At 42.8% G+C, this 21,558-nt stretch overlaps 1 protein-coding gene across 2 annotated transcripts in view; it reads left to right on the plus strand.

Annotated features, from left to right (window-relative positions):
- Positions 1 to 21,558, plus strand: part of LMF1 (lipase maturation factor 1) — a 227,528-nt gene that overhangs the window by 12,444 nt on the left and 193,526 nt on the right. For both annotated transcript variants that reach the window (XM_075179270.1, XM_075179268.1), the window contains exon 2: positions 2,302 to 2,611. In XM_075179270.1, the coding sequence (XP_075035371.1) occupies positions 2,302 to 2,611 (310 nt within the window). The remainder of the gene's footprint in view (positions 1 to 2,301; positions 2,612 to 21,558) is intronic.

Below are 21,558 nucleotides of genomic sequence, written 5' to 3' on the forward strand. Positions count from 1 at the left end.
GTGAATAAATGTAGAGAGGGCTGTAGAAGGAATAATTCATTTGTTAGTTCTGAGACAGACTGTTTCGTTTCAGAGTCACAGAAGCTAATGAAATTCGTTAGGACATATGGATGGCTATAACAAGGCGGTTTTAATCAGTGTGACAGTAGTGAATGAATGAACATTGTGCTGTCATTCTCTGAAGACTAGAGGACCAGATGAAGAGCACAGATCTGAAGGTAAATCGTGTCAGTGTGTGTGTGGATGAATCGCCAGACTGATCGGACCTTCAGTCGTAGGTATAATCGTTTGAGATAATACGTTGGGCGGAAAAATTCTTCAGTGTGTACCCAGCTTTAGTCATCTGACGCTCTGCAAGCTTGTAATCTAGGACGTCTTCTATTAGCGGCACAAGCTGCGATCTGGCCAGCGGAAAGAATTCCAACAAACTGAGCTAATCCTGAAGAGATGACCAACTTCTCCTGAACAGCATCGGTTCCAGGCTTATGTGCTGTAATTAAATCCCTCAGACAGACTGTGCAGGAAAAGAGCTTCCGTTTGGCCTCGGTGGGCTGAATTTACAGGGGTAGATAATGTTAAGTCTGCTGCAATGAAAATGAATTTATTGGGAGTGGGAGGTGCTGGGTTATTTTATGATTTCTTCGTGCCAGGCCTTGGACGAACTCCCCTTACCTTCTGTATGGACCTGCTGTTATGTTCAGGATGAGAGCGATGTTTGTGCCCACACGGGCTGAATTTGATAAAGGCCCCTTGGGATGCCTTTCGCTCTCATTTCCATGTAGAACAGGCGTCTGCGTAACCCCCCGCCCCCCCTCACCCCGGTATTTTCTCACCTGCACATTTAAAGCCAAGAAGCTCGGTGGAATCAAACCCCCCCCCCCCCACCATCAGGGGCAAACGCAGGATTTGTAGAGGGGGGTTTCCACACCACGCCACCAGTGGGCGTGACCAGCATGCATGGGGTCGTGCCTATAATATTAGACAGTGCTTGGCTGCTCTCCAACTCTTCCTATCCCCATAATATACATGGGCAATGCTGCGTGCACTACTGTTAGGTGCACACAGGTTGCTTTGTGCATACTGCCTTATTTCTGTGAAAAGTTCATCCAATTAGTGTTTTGGATTAGTAAATTACCCTTAGTCCTATTATCTGTTTAAGCAGTTGAGGTTCGGGGAGGGTAATCAGGTGGGTTTGAGGGGATTTCACCTGGTGTTGTGTCCTTGTGAGGTCAAAGCATCAGCTAACAGCACAAGAGCGATTGGCAGAGCGAGCTTTGTGTGACCCCCCCCTACTTGTACTTGTGCCGTGCAGACAAACATTGCACTGGTCAGGAAGTAATGAGGGCAGTGGAAACTCATTAGTGGCCTGGGCATGGCAAATTTACTGTCATTGCAAATGTTTGAAAAGGGGCATTTATTCGGCCTGTGCAGAGCCTAGTTGTTGGGCAGCATGGTGGCTCAGTGGTTAGCACTTCTGCCTCACAGCACTGGGGTTATGAGTTCGATTCCCGACCATGGCCTTATGTGTGTGGAGTTTGTATGTTCTCCCTGTGTTTGCGTGGGTTTCCTCCTGGCACTCTGGTTTCCTCCCACACTCCAAAAACATACTTGTAGGTTAATTGGCTGCTATTATATTGACGTGTGTGTGTGTGTGTGTGTGTGTGTGTGTGTGTGTGTGTGTGTGTGTGTGTGTGTGCGCGCGCGCGCATGTTAGGGGATTTAGACTATAAGCTCCAATGGGGCAGGGACTGATGTGAGTGAGTTCTTTGTACAGCGCTGCGGAACTAGTGGCGCTATATAAATAAATGATGATGATATGGTGGGGGTCAGTCCCTGGGAAACCCACCGTTACTGTTGCTCAGCGGATCTGCTTCTGTTTTCAATTCTCCAGGCAAAGATGCTGGGAGAGCCAGGATATATTTGCCAGATTATAATAGTTTAATATCTCTAGGTTATAATATCTACAGCCCTGTTATAAACACTGTACATCAGTGATGTGCAACATGCGGCCCTCCGAGCTTTACCTTGCGGCCCCCCATCCCCTTCCTGCTTTGTTGTAAGGTGTGTTTGTTATAGCTTGTAACACTTGATATGTTGAATGCCTGCTGATATGCTATTACAGATAGGTGTGTCTCTCTAGGATTGAATGCGTTGTTTAAATTTATTACTGAGAGCAGGTGATGTGTGGTCCTTTGGAAGGTTAGATGACAGCCCACGTGGCCGCTGATGTGTATTAGGATGCCCGTCACTGCTGTACAGACGTAGATTTACCTTCCAGTGACTTGTGTGTGTCTCTTGCAGTTGTGGCGTTCCTCGTGGCTTTTCATCAGAACAAGCAGCTGATTGGGGAGCGGGGATTACTACCATGCAAGCTACACCTAGAGAACATCAAGCGGTACTTTGGAGCCAAGGTGGGCATGGATGCCATCAGCCACGCGCCCACACTTCTCTGGCTCCTAGACTGGTCTCACATGGACACCCACTTGGACAACATGGCTCTGGTCGGCCTGGTGATTTCGGGTTACATTATTTTATCGGGATGTGCCAACATGGTCCTGATGGCCACACTCTGGATTCTCTACCACTCTTTAGTGAGCGTGGGACAGATATGGTAAGTGCATCAATAAACCATGGTGGCTTTTGATTCCGCCTCATCTTTGTGTTTGCTGTGAGCTGCTTTCTCCTCCTTCCTAAAAGCAGTTGGAGGATCTCACGCTAGGACCACGATTGGATTCTGTGACAGATTGTAGACCGGCATGCTAATCAACCTGACTAATATGCTAATCACTCTGAGGGGCAGTGCTCGGTCTTTAAGTAGTCCAATGGGGAATTCTTTCATCTTTGTAATCCAATAGGAGGAAAGCTCCCCATAAAAGCAAACGTAACTGCTCACTAGGAGAGCACCCACCGTTGAATAACCTGAAGTGACCAAGAGTCCCAAACACGTGCAAGCAGTTTCCTATGCTAGCTTGTGATTGGCTTTGGGAGATCCATGTTAGTCTTTCAATGATGAGTGCGTGTAGCGAGCAGTTGTAGCAGTGTGTGTGTGTGTGTATATGTGTGTGTGTGTATATATATATATATATATATATATATATATATATATATATATATATATATATATATATATATATATATATATATATATATATATATATATATATATATATATAATTATAATTTATTATACTTGTTTATTTTTTTCTCCTACTGATATTATATAAATTTCTGACTGGATTGCAACAAAGAGATATTTTAATTCATATTCACATAGTGATCTAAGGATTTTGCTGTTTTATTAAGTTACACTATGTTTTAAAATGTTTTTTCTTTTTTCTTCTGCTATTGTGGAGCTTCATATTCCAGCACACACGGGCAGCCATTGACTGGTAGGTCCTGCCGGTGGTGTTAGGGCTTGTTGAACTACAAACACCAACATGCTCTTCCATTCAATGGCTTCCACTGCCTACTGGAACGTATAATGTAGGCAAAACAGCTAGACTGACACAATGGCACTTCCGTTCAACTGGGTGATGCTTTGGGGTAGGAGAAGTGGAGGTGTTGCCCATAGCAACCAATCAGATGCTAGCGGTCATCTATCTAGTATATTGTAGGAAGTGATAGAATCTAAATGGTTGCTATGGGCAACACCTCCACTATTCCTTCTCAGAAGGTTTGATGAATCTTCTGCAGGTAGAGTCAGCTAGTACATCAGTCTGCTCCCAGCCAGGACCAGTGCCTGCACCCATTGTGACAAGGGATATACCAAACAGGAAATTAGTTTTTTTTTTTATTTATTTTTTCTAGGTGGAAACCCAATTGAAATCTTCTCATTTCTGGGGCTCACTGGTGCATGATTGCGCCTTTCATTACACACTCTGAACGGGTCAGCGGCGAGGAGAGTACATTATTATTGTTCATACACTGTAACGCACCTCTCCGTGATGGGCAGTTTTATCAGGATATCCCAGCACAGAGATCACTCCTGTCTTATTATAAGAACAGCTCCGCTCCCTTACACAGGGCGCAGCTGACTGACACCTCACCGGTCCCGTGTTCTTACGAGCCAGGCTTCATATCGCTGTTCCTGTATCGCCTGAATGCTTTTATTATTGCTTCTGACAGCGCACGCTCGGCTGGGCGCAGGTGGGATTCGTCTGGCTGCTCTCTGGTTTTCTATAGCCTTGAACATACATTATTGTGCAAGTTGTAATGTCAGACGGGGTTATTCGTTGTGTGCGGTAGTGAGTTACTGCGAGGTAGACAATGGGAACGGTCCGGCCGCTGTGCGCTACCTGCACTTTGTTAGAGACTAGCCCCCATAATGTTACATTGACTTGTATGTATAAGGGAATACTTTACAGCCTGGGGGGCACACAGAAGTCCGGAGATTCTAGCTCTCCCCTGGCTAATTGAAAGTCAGAGGAGTCATGGATTGTAACAGTCAATTACAACAGCCCTTTTGTCATTTATTCTAAGAAATGCAAACGAGCGCTGACGGTCTGTATTTCATTGCTTAGAGAGAACTTAATATAACTCTGCAATGTCCTACAGCACAATGTAGGTGGGGGTGGGCATTTTATTCAGGATCTCTGGTGACACTTTCTGAGGTATTAGGTTATGAAGTTTTACAGCCAGACATTGGGTCAAGAAGCAGAACATTGGAGAAGAACTATACCCCACCATTAAATAATACCCACCCCTCCATCCTGTTACAAGAAAAATTGCATGATCTGTGTTGTCTGCAGAAGGCAGGAGAATCCCGAAAGTCCGATACTTTTGAGTTTTGAGAGCACTGAGTGGATGCTGCGACAACTGACCAATCGGTGCTCTCGACACCCCAGGCGTCGGCGCTAACATTCAGTATTTTAATACGGTGGGCAGTGAACTGAGTTGGTATATATATATATATGTGTGTGTGTATATGTGTGTATATGTACATATATATATATATATATATATATATATATATATATATATATATATATATTGTGCTATGCTATACCACCACTTCTAGTGTTTGGATTGTAAAACTATCATATTCCTTTTGCTTACACTTTCCATACCGTTACTCCTGATTTTCCACTTTGAGCACTGGTGATTGGGAAAGTAGACCTTACACAGCTGCTGTTGGGCATCTATCTGACAATGGGCAGGGGTACTGGAAACGCAAATGTTTTTCTAGTTATGGGGTATTGAAAACGCTTTCTCCGCCAAAGCCTGATCCTCCTGTATTATCCTATAACTAAATGTCTGTCACCCTCTGCGTACCCACATGCCACTACTCTATGCCTGTATTCCGTATCAGTTCCCGGATCCTAGAACCCCCTTAGGAGCAGTCACCAGCCTGGTATTTAATGCCTGGTCCCCTGCCAATCACCGCTGTGTGATAAGGACTATCGGCCTAAATAGACAGCAGACCACGTGCGTACAGAGCATGCCTTGTGCTGATCTTCGTCCACTTGCATACATTACATTATGAGAATACGGCGCACCTTCAAGCAAGCATTGGCTGGTGCCAAGGGCGCTAATTAAGAGTGCTCTGTCTGTGGAATCCTGCATTTGAAAATTTATTCATTTAAACAAATTTTATATTTCAGTAATGATCTCTCAATGTGCGCAATAGTGTGCTGTGTGCGTTAAGAGCAAAGAAGGTTCTATAACGATGTAAAGGAGAGTATGACATGTAAGTGGGTAAAGGAGAGCACAGTCTATCTTATAAGGGAAATATGGCATTATGCAGTGAGCAATTTCTGTATTATCTGCATTTTTTTTTTTTTTTTGAGGAAACAAAGTTGTTATGACAAAGGATAAGTAAGAGTTCACGCTTCACTGTTTAAAGCAACATAGCACATTTTTGTAGGCTTTGTAAAGCTGCCAGCGCTATATAAATAAATGTGATGATGATAGGTCGTGTTTCTTTGGCTGTGTGCGTCCATTGAGCAGTTGCACAGTTTCTGTATGTACGGGGGACAGTGTGGAACGTATTATGCTGTACATACAGTAGAGGCCGTCCTTCTGTGAGATGGGTCATTTGTGAAAATGCATCTTATCAATTCACTAGGAACAAGGGAATTCCCTGAGGCGTGAGGCTGGAAGTGCCTCATGCCTCACTGATATCACTTCTTCCTTGTGAATTCACAGTCAACCTATCTGTTCAGCCCACAATATGGCTGTGCTGTGTGTAGGCGATGCGTATACTTTAACTGCAAATTTAATGTCCAATCGGCAGATGGCTACTGTGTACTGCGCCAATTTTATTGTGTGACATTGCTGTGCGGGCAGCTGCCTATGCGCCCATGTAGATTTGTGTGACGCAGCTCTTACAGCGGCCTGCGATTGGAGAGGTACGGGGTGCTGTAACCTAGGCAGGGTAAACTAGGGGAGATTTTGCACAATTGCCAACAGATGCGGACCGGGAAGAAGATGTATTATTTACAAGTGGTTAGGGGTGGGCGCAAATAGCGGATGATGACTGTTGTTTTTTTCTGCTGTATTAGGTTTTTGTTTTTTTTTATTATTATTTTTTTTTTTTTATTGATGCCTAATAGTTAATGTGATTGTTGCACATAAAACATATGGTTAAAAACACGGGAGCAAATGGGATGTAAGTGTCTGTGACGTGCGAGTAGATCGGGATCATATGCTACCGGTACAGACCTGCACGGATCTTAAGATGTTTACGGCTGGGAATATTAGCGAGAAAACGCTATTTGTACACGCAGCTTTTTTTTTTGTAAATTAAGCCCGATTTGCGACCAGCTGCCTAAATAAACTGAGGAGACCCCGTTAGGCCCCTGAGATGCTGCCAACAACTATCTTTTATTGTCCACCTTGAAAGACTGATCAATATATATATACCATGCACATATTCCCAGGACATACATATACATGATAACACATAGCACGCACACAGCACACAGAGACGGAGAACAGACTGAGCGCACAGGGTCATGTACTCCATTAATTGCCCATTTCTACCCCCTTTTATCTCTCGCTTCTCCTTGGCCCGGCACACAGACGAGTCTTTGTTTTACTCTTGTTTTTCACAGACTGGGAGATAGAAAACAAAAGGGGAAGCAGATTATTTCGGAGGCTTTTAAAGTCAATGTACAGGGCTCATAGGGGGTCATCCTTCCTGTAAAGGAAGAGGCTTCCTGTGTCACTGGAGGGAGAAGGGGATCGTTTTCAAAGCCAGGATCACGTCTCCTCTCCAACCTTCCTTCCAGAACGCTGGCGATCCACTGGCAGCTCCCACGCTCCGGCAGCCAAAGGGTGCGCTGTTAACCTGACAGCCGAACGCAGAAGGATTAAAGGAAATCTATATGAGGATAAAGAGCAAATTATCACCTACATTTCCATAGTAACGATCCTTTCCAACGCTTTCAGCTTTCAGGATCTGTGTATTTCTATGTGTGATTAAAACTGATCTTTGTTTATTAATTGCATTTCCTATCCCCTTCCCTTAGTGCCAGGGACCATCTGACATGAATGCCGGCCATACACGCTGCGATGTAGTGCCCAGTACGGGGCAGTCGGCCCAGTTTAACAGCATGTATAGCCTGAAAAACAACTCCGATGCCCGATAAAGATCTAAGTCTGTGGGATGATGATCAGGCGGTATGAAGATGACAGCAGGACCGCACGAGCAGGCCTCAAAGACCTCTAACCTGATGCCTTTCAAGGGCCGTAAGTGCCCTCTAACCTTCAAAAAGGACAGCGCATTACCTTTTAATCTCAGAATAAAAGCTGGTGCCACAAGCAAATAATAAGAGGTGGGGGCATAAAAGAGACAATCGAATTGACCAGCGGGGATGAGCTGAGAAGGCTCGGAGGGACACCTGCTGTCCATCGCTGTACTAGGCGTAAACATGGTTTACAATGGCGGCTGACCTCCAGCCATGATGGTCTCTTACCTCGTACTTGTAGAACACGTCCCTGGCATTCATCATTACCATTTATTTATATAGCGCCACTGATTCCGCAGCGCTGTACAGAGAACTCGCATCAGTCCCTGCCCCATTGGGGCTTACAGTCTATATTCCATAACACACACACAGACTAGGGTCAATTTTGATAGCAGCCAATTAACCTACTAGTATGTTTTTGGGTTGTTGGAGGAAACTGGAGCACCCGGAGGAAACCCACGCAAACACGGGGAGAACATACAAACTTCACACAGATAAGGCCATGGTCGGGAATTGAACTCATGACCCCAGTGCTGTGAGGCAGAAGTGCTAACCACTGAGCCACCGTGCTGTCCCATTATTGACGGGATCTTTAGCAGTGTCAGGCATAGGACTTCCATGTGGCCTGGTTTTCTGTCGTCATTGAAGTTAGTAATAATGGGCGGTTATTTTCCAGAATACACTTAAGACTACCAGGGTTAGTGAGAACAGTCATCTAGCACTCCCATTGTCGTTGGCAGAGTTACGCGACTACATTGAGCTGAGCAAATATTGTGTCACGGGACTGTCCTGTATTTATGTTTTGGAAAACAATGGGAGGTCTAATTAGCAGCTCCGTGTTCTGCAAGTATTGTCACATTCCTATTGCTGCAAAGCATGTTACAGAATTTAAGTACAAGCGGAAAACAAACACTGATGTAAGAGGAATATGGGGAGAGTCTGAAAAATTACGGAAGGAAAAAACGTGCAATGTTCTATCTGAGTGTTCCTTCATTCTTCTTGCCTTAATTGGGTTTTTCCAATTTTAAACGTAGTTGTGTGTTCTTTAATCGTACTCATCACAAGTGAACATGTGTTCTTAGCACGGCTGTCTGCATATATATATAGGAGAACCTCTCTCTACCCCCTTCCTCTGCTATGGCTTATTCTCCAAAGCAGTAGCCCTTACCGTATCGTGTTTTAGACCACAATCCCCAAAGTTGCATTAGAAAAAGGATGGGCCAATGGAAATGATGACACTGATCACATGTTAGAAGAGATTCAAGTAGTAAGACAATGGAGTTGAGCTGCTGAGTGCCTTGACTGTCGTAACATTGGAAGCGGTAGTTCAGTTAGATGTGTAGTGGATAACTGACATTATTTAGTGTTGTGGGCTCTTTAATGCATCAGAATGTCTGTGGATTTTTAATGTTGACTTGACTTTACCCCCCTAGGGGAACAAGCTGAATTAAAAAGCCCCGCTTGAGCTGCAGATCCCTTGATCTGATGTTTGCATAACTTGACAAAGGCCAATTTCCACAGTGGAAACCATTGGCCGGTGGCCACTTGCAGAGATAACCAAATCAGGCACCAGTACGCCTGGTGGTGCCTGGAGTATTGGGCAGGGGATCCTGGCAAGGCAAAGAACATAATGAGATAATTCACTTTTCATTGTTCTTCCTTTTATGGGAAAGTTTCCCAATCTTACTGTTCTTCTGTGTGGAATTTAGTATAGTTCTGACCTCCGTCATTAGGACTTTTACCTTTCCGTGGGATCTGTGATTTGTACAGAACTGTCTTATATCCTCCACATAAACTGTATTAGACTTCTACGATAGCAACACCTCTCTCATTTAAAGGACCACAAAACACACTACATATCCTCGAGTGAATTGGAAACAGATTTACATATTTACAGAACTCCCGGACAAAAATGCTTTTTGTCGCCAGCGTTTGCTATTATCGTATATCCTAGCTTACCCAGCTGTTATGAGAACATCTCCGTTTGATCTTTAATTGTAACTATTCATTGGAAAAAGAGGTCACGGCAAAATTTGGAGGAGTTGGTGTTTTATTTCAATGATGGACCTGGCAAAGCATTAACATGTATGTTTAATCTGTTTTTATGCTCTTATGTTCGGATCTTTGTAGACGGACAGTCGTATCTGAGAAAACGATAACAATAGACACTCTAGTCTATTGAGCCTAGCAACGTTACGTTCATCATCACCATTTATTTATATAGCGCCACTAATTCCGCAGCGCTGTACAGAGAACTCACAACAGTCCCTGCCCCATTGGGGCTTATAGTCTAAATACACACACACACACACCAATTTTGTTAGCAGCCAATTAACCTACCAGTATGTTTTTGGAGTGTGGAAGGAAACCGGAGCACCCGGAGGAAACCCACGCAAACACGGGGAGAACATACAAACTCCACACAGATAAGGCCATGGTCGGGAATTGAACTCATGACCCCAGTGCTGTAAGGCAGAAGTGCTAACCACTGAGCCACCGAGCTAGACGTATTGGACTTTGCTAGGATTAATTAACCAAATTTAAATTTTTTTTTAGAATTTACATCTCCAACTCCTTTTAAATGAATGAAGAGCTAGCTCCTGAGACCTTATAGCTTTATTCTCTGTTTAAAGCATATTATTTTCTTAAGTAAAATAATCGTATGGAGTAATGATGGAAAGCAGCACAGTATTTATAGAAAGAAATAACATTGGATTATATTAAAACTTGTTCCAATATTGTGGTCCTCCTTCCCAACTAACTACCGCTAGACCTTCTACTGCCAAAATACACTCATATAAGTAGCTGAACCATAACGGCTGCTTCTGCTCCACCTGTCTTCTACACGGGAGAAGACGTAAGTCACAGCTTGGGAGACCTCCGACCTTTACTGACATATGCCCAGTGCATGCAATGGCTTGCCGGCAGCGGGGCTCAGCGGTGGAGAGGATCTTGCATGGATTATTTTAAAGCAAGTGTAGCCAGACAAGAACTACTGCTAGCAAAATCGTTGGCTGCATAGACAGTGGAAGTAGTAGTGAGCCTGTCCTAAATAATTTTTAATTCAATAATTTGGAACCAAAAGTTAGGGAGCCCCTTAATTCATAAGAACCTAGTTTACAGGGAAATACCTATGCCTATTTGTGGGTTGTTTTATTTAAGAGTATTTGCCTGTATTTCTCTTAAGTGAATATCCATTTGTATAACTTCTGGACAGCATGCCCAGCAATGAGCATCATACCGTGTCAAGCAAAAACCAGCGTACTATATTTTGTGCCCTGTAAAATAAAAATCTATACATATATGCATTGTAATAATCATTGCTCCATGTTCTGCATGCTATGCTCAGCATGGCCAGCAGTGTCAAGCCTGAAACGCTCCACAGCGCACGTCAACTACAATGTAACTTGCTGGCCCGTCCTGGCTGTCTCCTCCTCCTTTTCCTGCTGCGGACACCAGAAAGAAGAATTACTTCTGCCCATCTCCTCCCTTCTCTTCCAATGCCACGAGGAACAGAAGACACAAGATGTAATTGCAATGATGTCAACGGCTGTTCATTAACGCCAGGTTCTGATCACAGCACCGAAATTAGAATTTGTAAAATCTAAATCATACTTGGCTACTTTTAGGCACTGAAGTCCGTGAGATCCCGGACTGTTGGCGTGACTGGAGGGCGGGGGCGTGGCGCGGCCAATCGTGTTCATTTTACCCCAACGTGTTGAAAATGTTTTGATGCGAGGCGAAAATGACGCGATTCATCGCGAATCGCATTATTTTGCCCAGGTATTTGCCGAATGTGGGAGACTTGCCCGCTCTCCCGGGTTTCCGGGAAACTGACCCGGATTCCGGGAGTCTCCCGGACATTCCGGGAGAGTTGGCGGGTATGATCTAAATGCCAGCTTTTATTATCTTGGCGTCATGGCGGCCTGATATCAGGTATTTGTCCGGCCCCACTTTGGTTACCCAGGCTTTAGGGTATTGTGGTCCGTTTCGGAGAGCTGTACGTTTTTTTTTTTGGCCTAAAAGTCAATACATGATCTTAAAGGATCATTGTACTAAAATAAAATTTTGCTTAAATGTAAGTTGAGAGTGACGTTAAGAACAGACGCAGAATTAACGCTGTGATATAAAATAACAACAAATATAACTTATTTTTTTTAATAACTGCCTTGTTTCATCGATATTTGAAACGTGTATCTCTGTGTGTTCATCTTACAAATTATTAAGTGGGAGATGATTGAGACATTTTAAGTACATGGGTTTGAAAAATATTGAAGACAAGATTATTTTCCATTGTACGGTGAATGTACAGCCGATAGTGGGTAAAGCTCAGGAGTCGTCCTATAAAATATGATTTGTCTGGTTGAATAGTAGGTGCTTGGAACAGAAAACACAGTTCTATCCTGAGAAAAGAAGGATTAAGTTGGCCAACTGGTCTTTATCCATGTTTCTGTCTCATGGACCAGCTAGCTGGAGAAGGAAACCATACCCCCCCCCCCCCCTCTCCTTTTATAGAGCGTGAATTAAATTCCATCACTCTGTGGGAACTTTTTCCACGCCATCCAAGCAGGGGTTAATTCCGTTCTTGTAATTGCAGAAGCGAGTGTCCCAGATCTCAGAATTCCACAACCACAATAAAGTGAATCCAGAAAACCAGACAAGTTTTCATTTACTACCATTCTGAGCTTGCTTCCTGCCCCCTCTAAAACCACGATGGGCCTGCCGAGCCTGGGCATCAACGGGAAACAGCTGTCTGACATCGATGCTGCCTACACCACACACGTTTCGGAGCTATGAGGCTCTGTGATTGCATTTTGGAACTGAAGTACTGTATGATACGGACATTAGGTGCAAAGTTCACAGACTAGTCTGGGACATGCAATGTATAGAATGCAGCTTTTTTTTTTTTTTTAATATATTCAGCTCATTCTCAATCTTCACTATATTTGCAGCACAGTAATATCTAGGACATATAAAACAATTACATTACGGTATATAGTTGTAGTTACATTCTGAAATTAACACTTTGGGCTAGATTTACTAAACTGCGGGTTTGAAAAAGTGGGGATGTTGCCTATAGTAACCAATAAGATTCTAGCTGTCATTCTGTAGCATGCACTAAATAAATGATAACTAGAATCTGATTGGTTGCTATAGGCAACACCTCCACTCTTTCAAACCCGCTGTTTAGTAAATATACCCCTTTGTCTGTGAAAGGGAATTGAGACTGTAAGCTCCAATGGGCCGGGGGCTGATGTGAATGACAAATATTCTCTGTACAGCACTGCGGAATTGATGCGCTATATAAATAAATGCTGATGATGATCGTAATATTGGCCAGTGCGCCAGAGGTGGCCTGAAAACAAGTGTTATATTTTGTTAAGGAAAAAATATATGCATAAAAGCAATATTTCCCCCTAAATGTTATTAAACATTTTCATTGCAAATTTTAACTCTTGTCTTAAATTATTTCTTTTTTTTACATGATTGATTTCAGTAACAGACTTAAAAAAAATTAAACCGTCCCATTATCAAAAGCAAAACAAACACCGGAGTAGATTTATCCAACCTTCTAAACAGGAAGAGTGGAGGTGTTGCCCATAGCAACCAATCAGATTTTAGCTATCCTTTACCTCGGACATTCTAGAACGTGATAGCTAGGATATGATTGGTTGCTATGGGCAACACCTCCACTTTTTCTTTACTGTATTGTAACAATAGAATAAAGGGCATTAATCTCCTAAAACACATTTGTAACGCATCAAGAAGAGCTACATAATATTTGACACTATAAATAAATTGGGATTTAATTCAAAATAATCTTGGATTATACTCTCAGCAAATTAAAAGTGTGTGTGTATTGTGCAATTTCGTCATACATACTGTATATTAAAAGACGATCACTTTATAGGAGACGGCCAAGATTTGCCATCAGGAAGCAGATGATATAAACAGGTGACTGTTCCTCCAGTTACCCGCCTAATTCCACTTATTTCAGTTTAGCTGATCCCGATTTTCAGCGATAATACCTCCGACATGTAAATTGTGCATTATTTTAACAAAGGAATTGATGTAGATCAACAGGATGGCACGTGGGTGGGGAGATTGGACAAGGTCTGCCCAGTCTATTGGAGAACCACTGGAACCCAACACCGCGCTTGGAAGATGACAGGGCACAGATAGAGGTCACCTGCCCGCCATGCTTTCTAACATGTCTAACATGCTTGTTTTCAGGCAACACACTCTATAATGTTCTGGCCCATTTGCCTGACGTTGACAGCGATATTGTGGTGCGTATTGACAGATTATTCTCTGTACTATATTTCCTGCAGGTTTTGAGATCTATATATCTTTTGTCTTTCGGTATCACCGTTGGGTAACATAGTATGGTGAAGCAGGGACATAGGCCTGATTTAGTGCTGTTTAGTAAGAGAGCCTGTGCTTCCTAGAATGTGAAATATTCATTGGTTATTTCAGCTAAATCAATTTCTGCATTTCCATACACGTTTCACCTTGAAGGGCAGTGGTGGGCAACACACGGCCCTCAGAGCCTTCACCTTGGGTCCCCAGCTCCGTCCTGTTTTATGATGAAGTTTATTATGGCTTGTAACACTTGTTTAAAATGCCTGCTTACATGTTATTACAGGTAGGCCTCTCTTTCTTTAAGTGTTTTGTTTTAACTTATTACTAAAGGTGAGCGGACCCCACTTGGAGATGATTAATGGATGTATAAACTCCTCCTGCAAATAATATTACTTTGTTTAACAAAACTGCACCAACATACATCTCCTCACTTGTCTTAAAATATCTCCCAACTCGACACCTCCGTTCTGCACAAGATCTGCGTCTCTTCCACTCTCATCACATCCTCCCATTCCTGGTTACAGGACTTTTTTTAGGCTGCATCCACTTTATGGAATTCCCTCCCTCGCACAGTAAGACTTTCCTCTAGTCTTCAAACCTTCAAGCGTTCTCTGAAAACCCACCTCTTTAGACAAGCTTATAATATTCTTCTACCACCATCTTAATCTCCCTAGGTTACCCTATTACCACTCGCTACACAGCTAACACAAGACAACAACCCTCTGACCAACATTGCTGTGTGACTGATCACACAGCCCACTCAATCCTTTTACCTTTGCATTCTAGTTGGTCCAATGTGCAATATGATGTAGCACGTGCCCTTGTGTTTCAAACTCCCATTGACCTATAGATTTTAAGCTTACGAGCAGGGTTCTCTTACCTCTCTGTCTGTATGTATTACCCAGTATTGTCTTATTAATGTTTGTTTCCAATTGTACAGCGCTACGGAGTTTGCTGGCGCTATATAAATAAATAATGTTGATGATATCAACCAAACAACTCTGAATTACAAATGACATATCAATTAATAAATGACATTAATTTATAAATCTTATGATTCCTAGCAAATTCAGGAAGCAGCAACAGAAATTTAAAGTACAATGTCTTTAATTTGGCAAAGTAGGGACCAGGCCGAGGTCAGGGAAACGAGAGGTCTTCTTTCTATTTAGAAAGATGTCCCAAGCAGTTCTGGAGCGGTCGTCATCACGCGTAGCAGGAGCTGGTTCAGATATCCCTCCAGCTCCTGCACGCGGTTCTCCAGGTGGCGTAGATGGGCTGCCCGCTCTTCATCTCCTCCTTCTCGTTCAAGTATTAGTTGGATCAATTCCTCCTTACTAAGGTGCTGGTATTTAGAGGCAGTTTCTGGAGGGGACAGATAGTCTTGCTTGTTGTTATCTAGCGCTATCTCCTGGGGATCTTCTTGCAGTTCCGCCTTATTCTTGTTGGTTTTTGTGCATCTGTATCTTCCTAGCTGCCACCATTTATTTCCCCTGCGGGGTGTCCAAGGTTCATACTTGTCATAGTATGTGTGGCTGCCGTTGACGCATAGATATTTTGGGTCCGGCTCGGTGTTTTTACCCCTTAGGGTCTCCCACATCCTCCTTAGTCGACTTTTCTTTTGTATATCTCTCTCCATTTTTCCTGTTCAATATCTAACCCAGCAGCAGGAGTGGTGACCTTTATATACAGGGGGCTGCATTGTTGCATGGGACTATTATGATGCATTGTACTGATGTCATCTCTATACCTCACCAGGCAGTGAGGCTGAATACACAGCTCCTGGATATATTACACAGAGTACAGCAAGGCCATATTCACATAAGTGCAACACAATAGTATATGGAGGAATTTTAGGATGTATTTTTTGTGGGTGCTGGGGGCTGGTGAATGTGATGATGACTGTTAGCAGCGCTATTCAGCAGCTTCTGATTGGCTGATTCTGTATTGATCCCTCCAGCTGATGGTACTTCATTGGTTAGCAACGGGGCTAATATATATATATATATATCTCTATAATATAAATGTCTAGTGGCGTGTGTTAGTCTGTCTGTGTGTGTGTGTGGAAAAAATAAAACCAAGCTGCAGCGCCACCTGCTGGGCGGAGTTATACACTGACCTACTAAATTCTTAGTGTGTGTGGAAAAAAAAAATCAGAAAGGGCTGAAATTTGGTATACTAAGATGTTTTTAATTTGTTAATTTAATTTGTTAATTGTTAAAAATGTTTATAAAGATTTTTAAAAAATTATATATATATTTCTTGAAGGAGAAGTGACAGTTGGGAGTGGTTGTTGGTTGCCGGGGGTGACAGTGGGGAGTGGTTGGTGGTTGCCGGGGGTGACAGAGTGAGAGGAGTGTGATACTCAGGACCGCTGAGAGAGATCCCTGTGTCTGGATAGACATCTGGATAGATGTGGCGATGAAAATGAAGGATGAGGTGATGGAGAAGAATGATGAGGTGGTGACATGTGGACAAAACCGCGTTAAAAAAGGGCGCTTGCGTCGGGAAATTGTGAACTACTGAATTTGCTAACGCTATATAAATAATTGTTGATAATGGCCCTTGTGACTACCCAGTTGTGGGGGACTGAGGTCAAATTGTGGGTATATTTTTACACAGTCAGTGAAAATATTGATCATTTTAATGTAAAAGAGATGTAATTAAATTTCAGAGCCACATCAACTGATCAAGCATAAGTAAATTCACTTACTACTTCTCTGCATGGCTCCCTCACTTCTTATCCTGTGACATCCCCACCATCATCATGGGTGATGGTGGGGATGTTGACAGTGATTCTATTCCCAATTAAACGACTTATTTAATTACTTGTCTTAGAATAATACTGCACACACGTAACTGTACAACTTTGAAAAAAAAAAAAGAATTAACAGAGAGTGCTTTTTATGGTGTCGGGCGATGGTGCTTTGAGTTATCAATGAAAATAAATCCAGGTCATGAAACAACAGCACACGAACACTCTATGTGCACGGTCGTTGTATTAAACCATATATAACAGCCTCTAGTTTCTCATTTGCCCTTGAGTACACCTACGTAGAGTATAGGAGTGTCTTTCAAATATCTACGTTCCTAGGAACTGGTGAATACGGGTTTCTTCTTTTGTCAGTCCTCTCCTGAATGCTACAGAGGCAGAGGTCATATCTGTTTTACACTGTGCCTGTGTATTTGCATGCTCATTTGCATAGATTGCCACTGGCATTAGGGAAGGATAGAGTGTAAATTTAAACCGTCATTTTTGGTGAAATTGACTAACATTATGTATTGACCTGTAAGATGACACAGTACTATCAGTATTTGTATGGTGGAGTATCCTCATGTATATGTGATATAAAGGGGGGCATGACGTGGTGTCAGATTTATCTGTATTGCAGAAAAAAGTTTCGCCTGACAACCGTCTTCATGGTGCGGTTGTCAGAACAGCCTCCTTCCTTCCTGTTTTATTGTGATTGGCTGTTTCAGCTGGTGGTTAGCTAGGATGCCCAATGGCAATACAGTACAGATAGGTGTGCCACCGATAGCCGCAATAGGCTGGCTTTTGTGTAAGCTCATTACAGCCGAAATGCTGGCGCTGGGTAGAATTTTCCTTTAATTCCTTCTTTACCATTGTCTGTAGATTTGCCTTGTCTGGCTTTACTGTGTGTTAATATCAGTCATGTGGTGCACCTCAATTCATGATGGGTTAATAATGCTATAACATAAATATACTGGAAATTGTATGCTGGGGGGGGGGGGGGTCATAGATTGCCTTCCCTAATTATTTATTGTTCATTTAGGTATAGGGATAGAAGCATTTAAGTTACGCCATATTCTAAGCCGCTTTCCTTTGTTTAATAACATCGTGAAGAGCGGATCGCCTCTGTTGCAGGATAATTCCACGTTTGGCCTTTTTGCTTCCAATAAAGTACACGGGTTCTTTTTAGACACTTTAGAGTGTTGGAGTTATTTAGAAAATTACAGTGATTAGAAATAAGCTGTATAGCAGATAGCCGTATAAAATCACAGACACTGTGACTTATTTTTTTTTCTGACCGTAGATATTTTAGTTTTACAATGCCCGGGATGATTGGCTCTTGTTAAGCGAATGGGCAACGTCAATTTTTTTCAAATATGAAAGAAGTTTCCCTACAATTAGTGAAACTCGTGAGCTATAAACTTTATCCCCAGGAAGCAAAGTGCTTCTAGAATTATTTCAAATTCATCCAGACCGTTTTAAAGTTTGTCTGGAGAAAGAGCTGTTATAGTTTAGTATCGTCTCTATGGCCTTTATGAGACCTCGTATTATTTTAGGTGGATTTCATTATGGCAAGAGCACTTATTGCATCTACTCTTCAAAATTTGGAATGCGGAGACACACCAGGGATAAAGTGGGCGGGGCTAGAACAACTTGCAGCCAATCAGACGATTACAATGTTAGCGGCCGCAGAGATTATTTCTGCCAAATCAATTGCTGCGTTATCTGAAAAGGCAAGTTTATACGGGAAGGGCAATGGCGTGGCCCTCTGAGACTTCATCTGTGGCTCCCAGCTGCTTCCTGCTTTGTCAGATTTGTTTGTTTATAGCTTGTAAAGCTGGGTACACACTACACTGTTTTTGTCCAATAATCGGCTGAAACAGCCGACATACGTTCAAAAGTCGGGTCAGTGTGTACAGTTACACGATGGTCGAAAGTCTGCCCAAATGGACGATTGTCGCCTCATTTGGTTGGTCGTACCGTTTAATATTTTCGTTCCAATCTCGTTTCCGCTGTGTAGTGTGTATAAACTTCCGACCGATCCACAACAGTGAGTACGAAATTACAGTCATCGCTCACGACAACATGACTGTAAAAAGTCGCTAAAGGGACGTCCGCTCTTCCCTTTATCGTCCTAAACAAGGCTAGTGTGTATGCAGTCCATGGACCGAGCGATCGGAACATCGATCGCATGTAAAATCGATCGGCATAAAAAGTTGGTCGCAATTTCTATAGTGTGTACCCAGCTTAACTCTTGTTTAAAATGTCTGCTGATATGTTATTACAAATAGGTGTATTGTTTTAGCTTATCAGTGAGATTAAGGGTGATGTGCAGCCCTCGGAAGGTTAGGGGGCTGTCCATGCACCCCCTGAAGTTGTCAGGTTGGAGGTGATTTTGAGAGATGGGGGTGGTTGTTTTGCAAATTACATGGATGGTAGATGTCATAGGGGTATGTTTGTGATACCCCAAAACCTGAGTACCCTGAGGTGTATCTATATGATTTTTATTTATTAATTTAATTTGTGTTTATAAAGATTTAAAAAAAAAAAAAAAAAAGCTTCCTGGAGGGAGAAGTAACTGTGGGGATGACAGTGGTTAGTGGTTGGTGGTTACCGGGGGTGACAGTGGTTAGTGGTTGGTGGTTACCGGGGGTGACAGTGGGGAGTGGTTGGTGGTTACTGGGGGGGGGGTGACAGTGGGGAGTGGTTGGTGGTTACCGGGGGGTGACAGTGGGGAGTGGTTGGTGGTTACCAGGGGTGACAGTGGGGAGTGGTTGGTGGTTGCTGGGGGTGACAGTGGGGAGTGGTTGGTGGTTGCCGGGGGTGACAGTGGGGAGTGGTTGGTGGTTGCCGGGGGTGACAGAGGGATAGCAGTGTGATACTCAGGACCGCTGAGAGAGATCCCTGTGTCTGGATAAACAGAGCGAAAAGATAGGGACAGAATGAAAATCTGACAAAGTGATATATAAGCAGATTAAAAGTGAAGAAAGTGTAAAAAGAGAAGAAGTGAGAAAAAGAGAGACGTGAGTAAAAAGGAGAGTGCTGAAAATTACTAAGCAGTAGGGAGATCTGTGAATGCACACACAAAAGAGACTGCGTAATCCAAAAGATCACCAGTTTATTTGGTGTTTTTTTTTTTTTTTTTTTTAGCTGTTGTCTATAGCAACCAATCAGATTCTAGTTATCATTTATTTAGTACATTCTGCAGAATAACAGCTAGAATCTGATTGGTTGCTATAGGCAACATCTCCACTTTTTTTCAAACCCACAGTTTAGTAATTATACCCCATAGAGTTCTGAAGGACGACAACTTTTATACAGATGGCATAAATCCGAATTGTTTTCTTATATCTCTAATAATAAACAGCAGGGGTGTGTTACTGTAAATAATCTAATTTGTGTATTATGTTCCAAATAAACACACAATGACTACTCCATAAACACACCCGTCTGTCACCAGGGATATCCAAATAATCTGTCCTGTCACTGGCCCTCGGGCGTCTGTAGCCATGTAGCCCTGGTCTAGGATCTTTTCTGGAATTTAAACCAGGAGTAACTTATACTAGCCACCTGGTCAGATCGTTAAAGGTTAAGTGTGGATATAACCTAAAATGTATACATGGGGGTGAAATTGGTGGACAGCATTTTGAAAGCTTTACAAATTTTGGACTAAAGGGGAATTAAAGTCAAAAGGGGGGGGAAAAAGAAAATCAGAAATAAACATGTTAGATCAGTGCTTATTTACTGGTGCATTCTGTCTGTATGCGGCTATCGGCAGAATGAGATCCTTTCCTCTTCATCTTGCTCTGATGCTGGTGCCAGGGCGCTGCCCATGTCATCAGTACGCTCATTTCCTGACCCGGTGCCAATGTGGCTTTTTTTCCACTACTTACTGGAAATTGCGATGGCAGCGGTGCAGTTGTTATATATTCATCTCTGAATGTTTCCATGGGGCAAATTCAGGGACATACGGTGAGTCCTTTTAAATTGGTGGAATTAAGGTATGTAGTTCAACCTCAAATTTCTTGGGATTGAACTACAGAAGTCCCTTTTTTTTTAATACAGGTATTTGTTATATTTTTTGTTATGGTAGCAAAAGTTTGCACAAACTGGCGGATTGGGGCGTTCCGTGCTGAAACCTGCATAGCCATAGTGATAGTCCTGATTCTGCAACCATAGGCCAAATCGAGATCTTTGTTTGCTGGATAATCTGTTCTTCGAGTGTAGAATCCTTATCATCACCATTTATTTATATAGCGCCACTAATTCCACAAAGCTGTACAGAGAACTCGCATCAGTCCCTGCCCCATTGGAGCTTAGAGTCTAAATTCCCTAACATACACACACAGACCGAGAGAGAGACTAAGGGCAATTTAATAGCAGCCAATTAACCTACCAGTATGTTTTTGGAGTGTGGGAGGAAACCAGAGCATCCGGAGGAAACCCACGCAAACACAGGGATAACATACAAACTCCCACAGATAAGCCCATGGTCAGGAATCGAACTCATGACCCCAGTGCTGTGAGGCAGAAGTGCTAACCACTGAGCCACCGTGAATCCCTTTTAGTCCCTGATCTGTTGTCTGAAGCAGTTGCGTGACGTTTATTACTCTTCAATGGGATGCCTTTTGCTCTATCGAGACTATATATTTATATGCTTACTTAAACCCATGTAAATAAAACATTAATAGGGGGATATATGACATAAAAGATATCCCCTTATTTAAGATATTAATGTGGCTGCAACAAGCAATGTTA

The sequence above is a fragment of the Mixophyes fleayi genome, chromosome 7 (assembly GCF_038048845.1).
Source record: "Mixophyes fleayi isolate aMixFle1 chromosome 7, aMixFle1.hap1, whole genome shotgun sequence".
NCBI classification, from domain to species: domain Eukaryota; kingdom Metazoa; phylum Chordata; class Amphibia; order Anura; family Limnodynastidae; genus Mixophyes; species Mixophyes fleayi.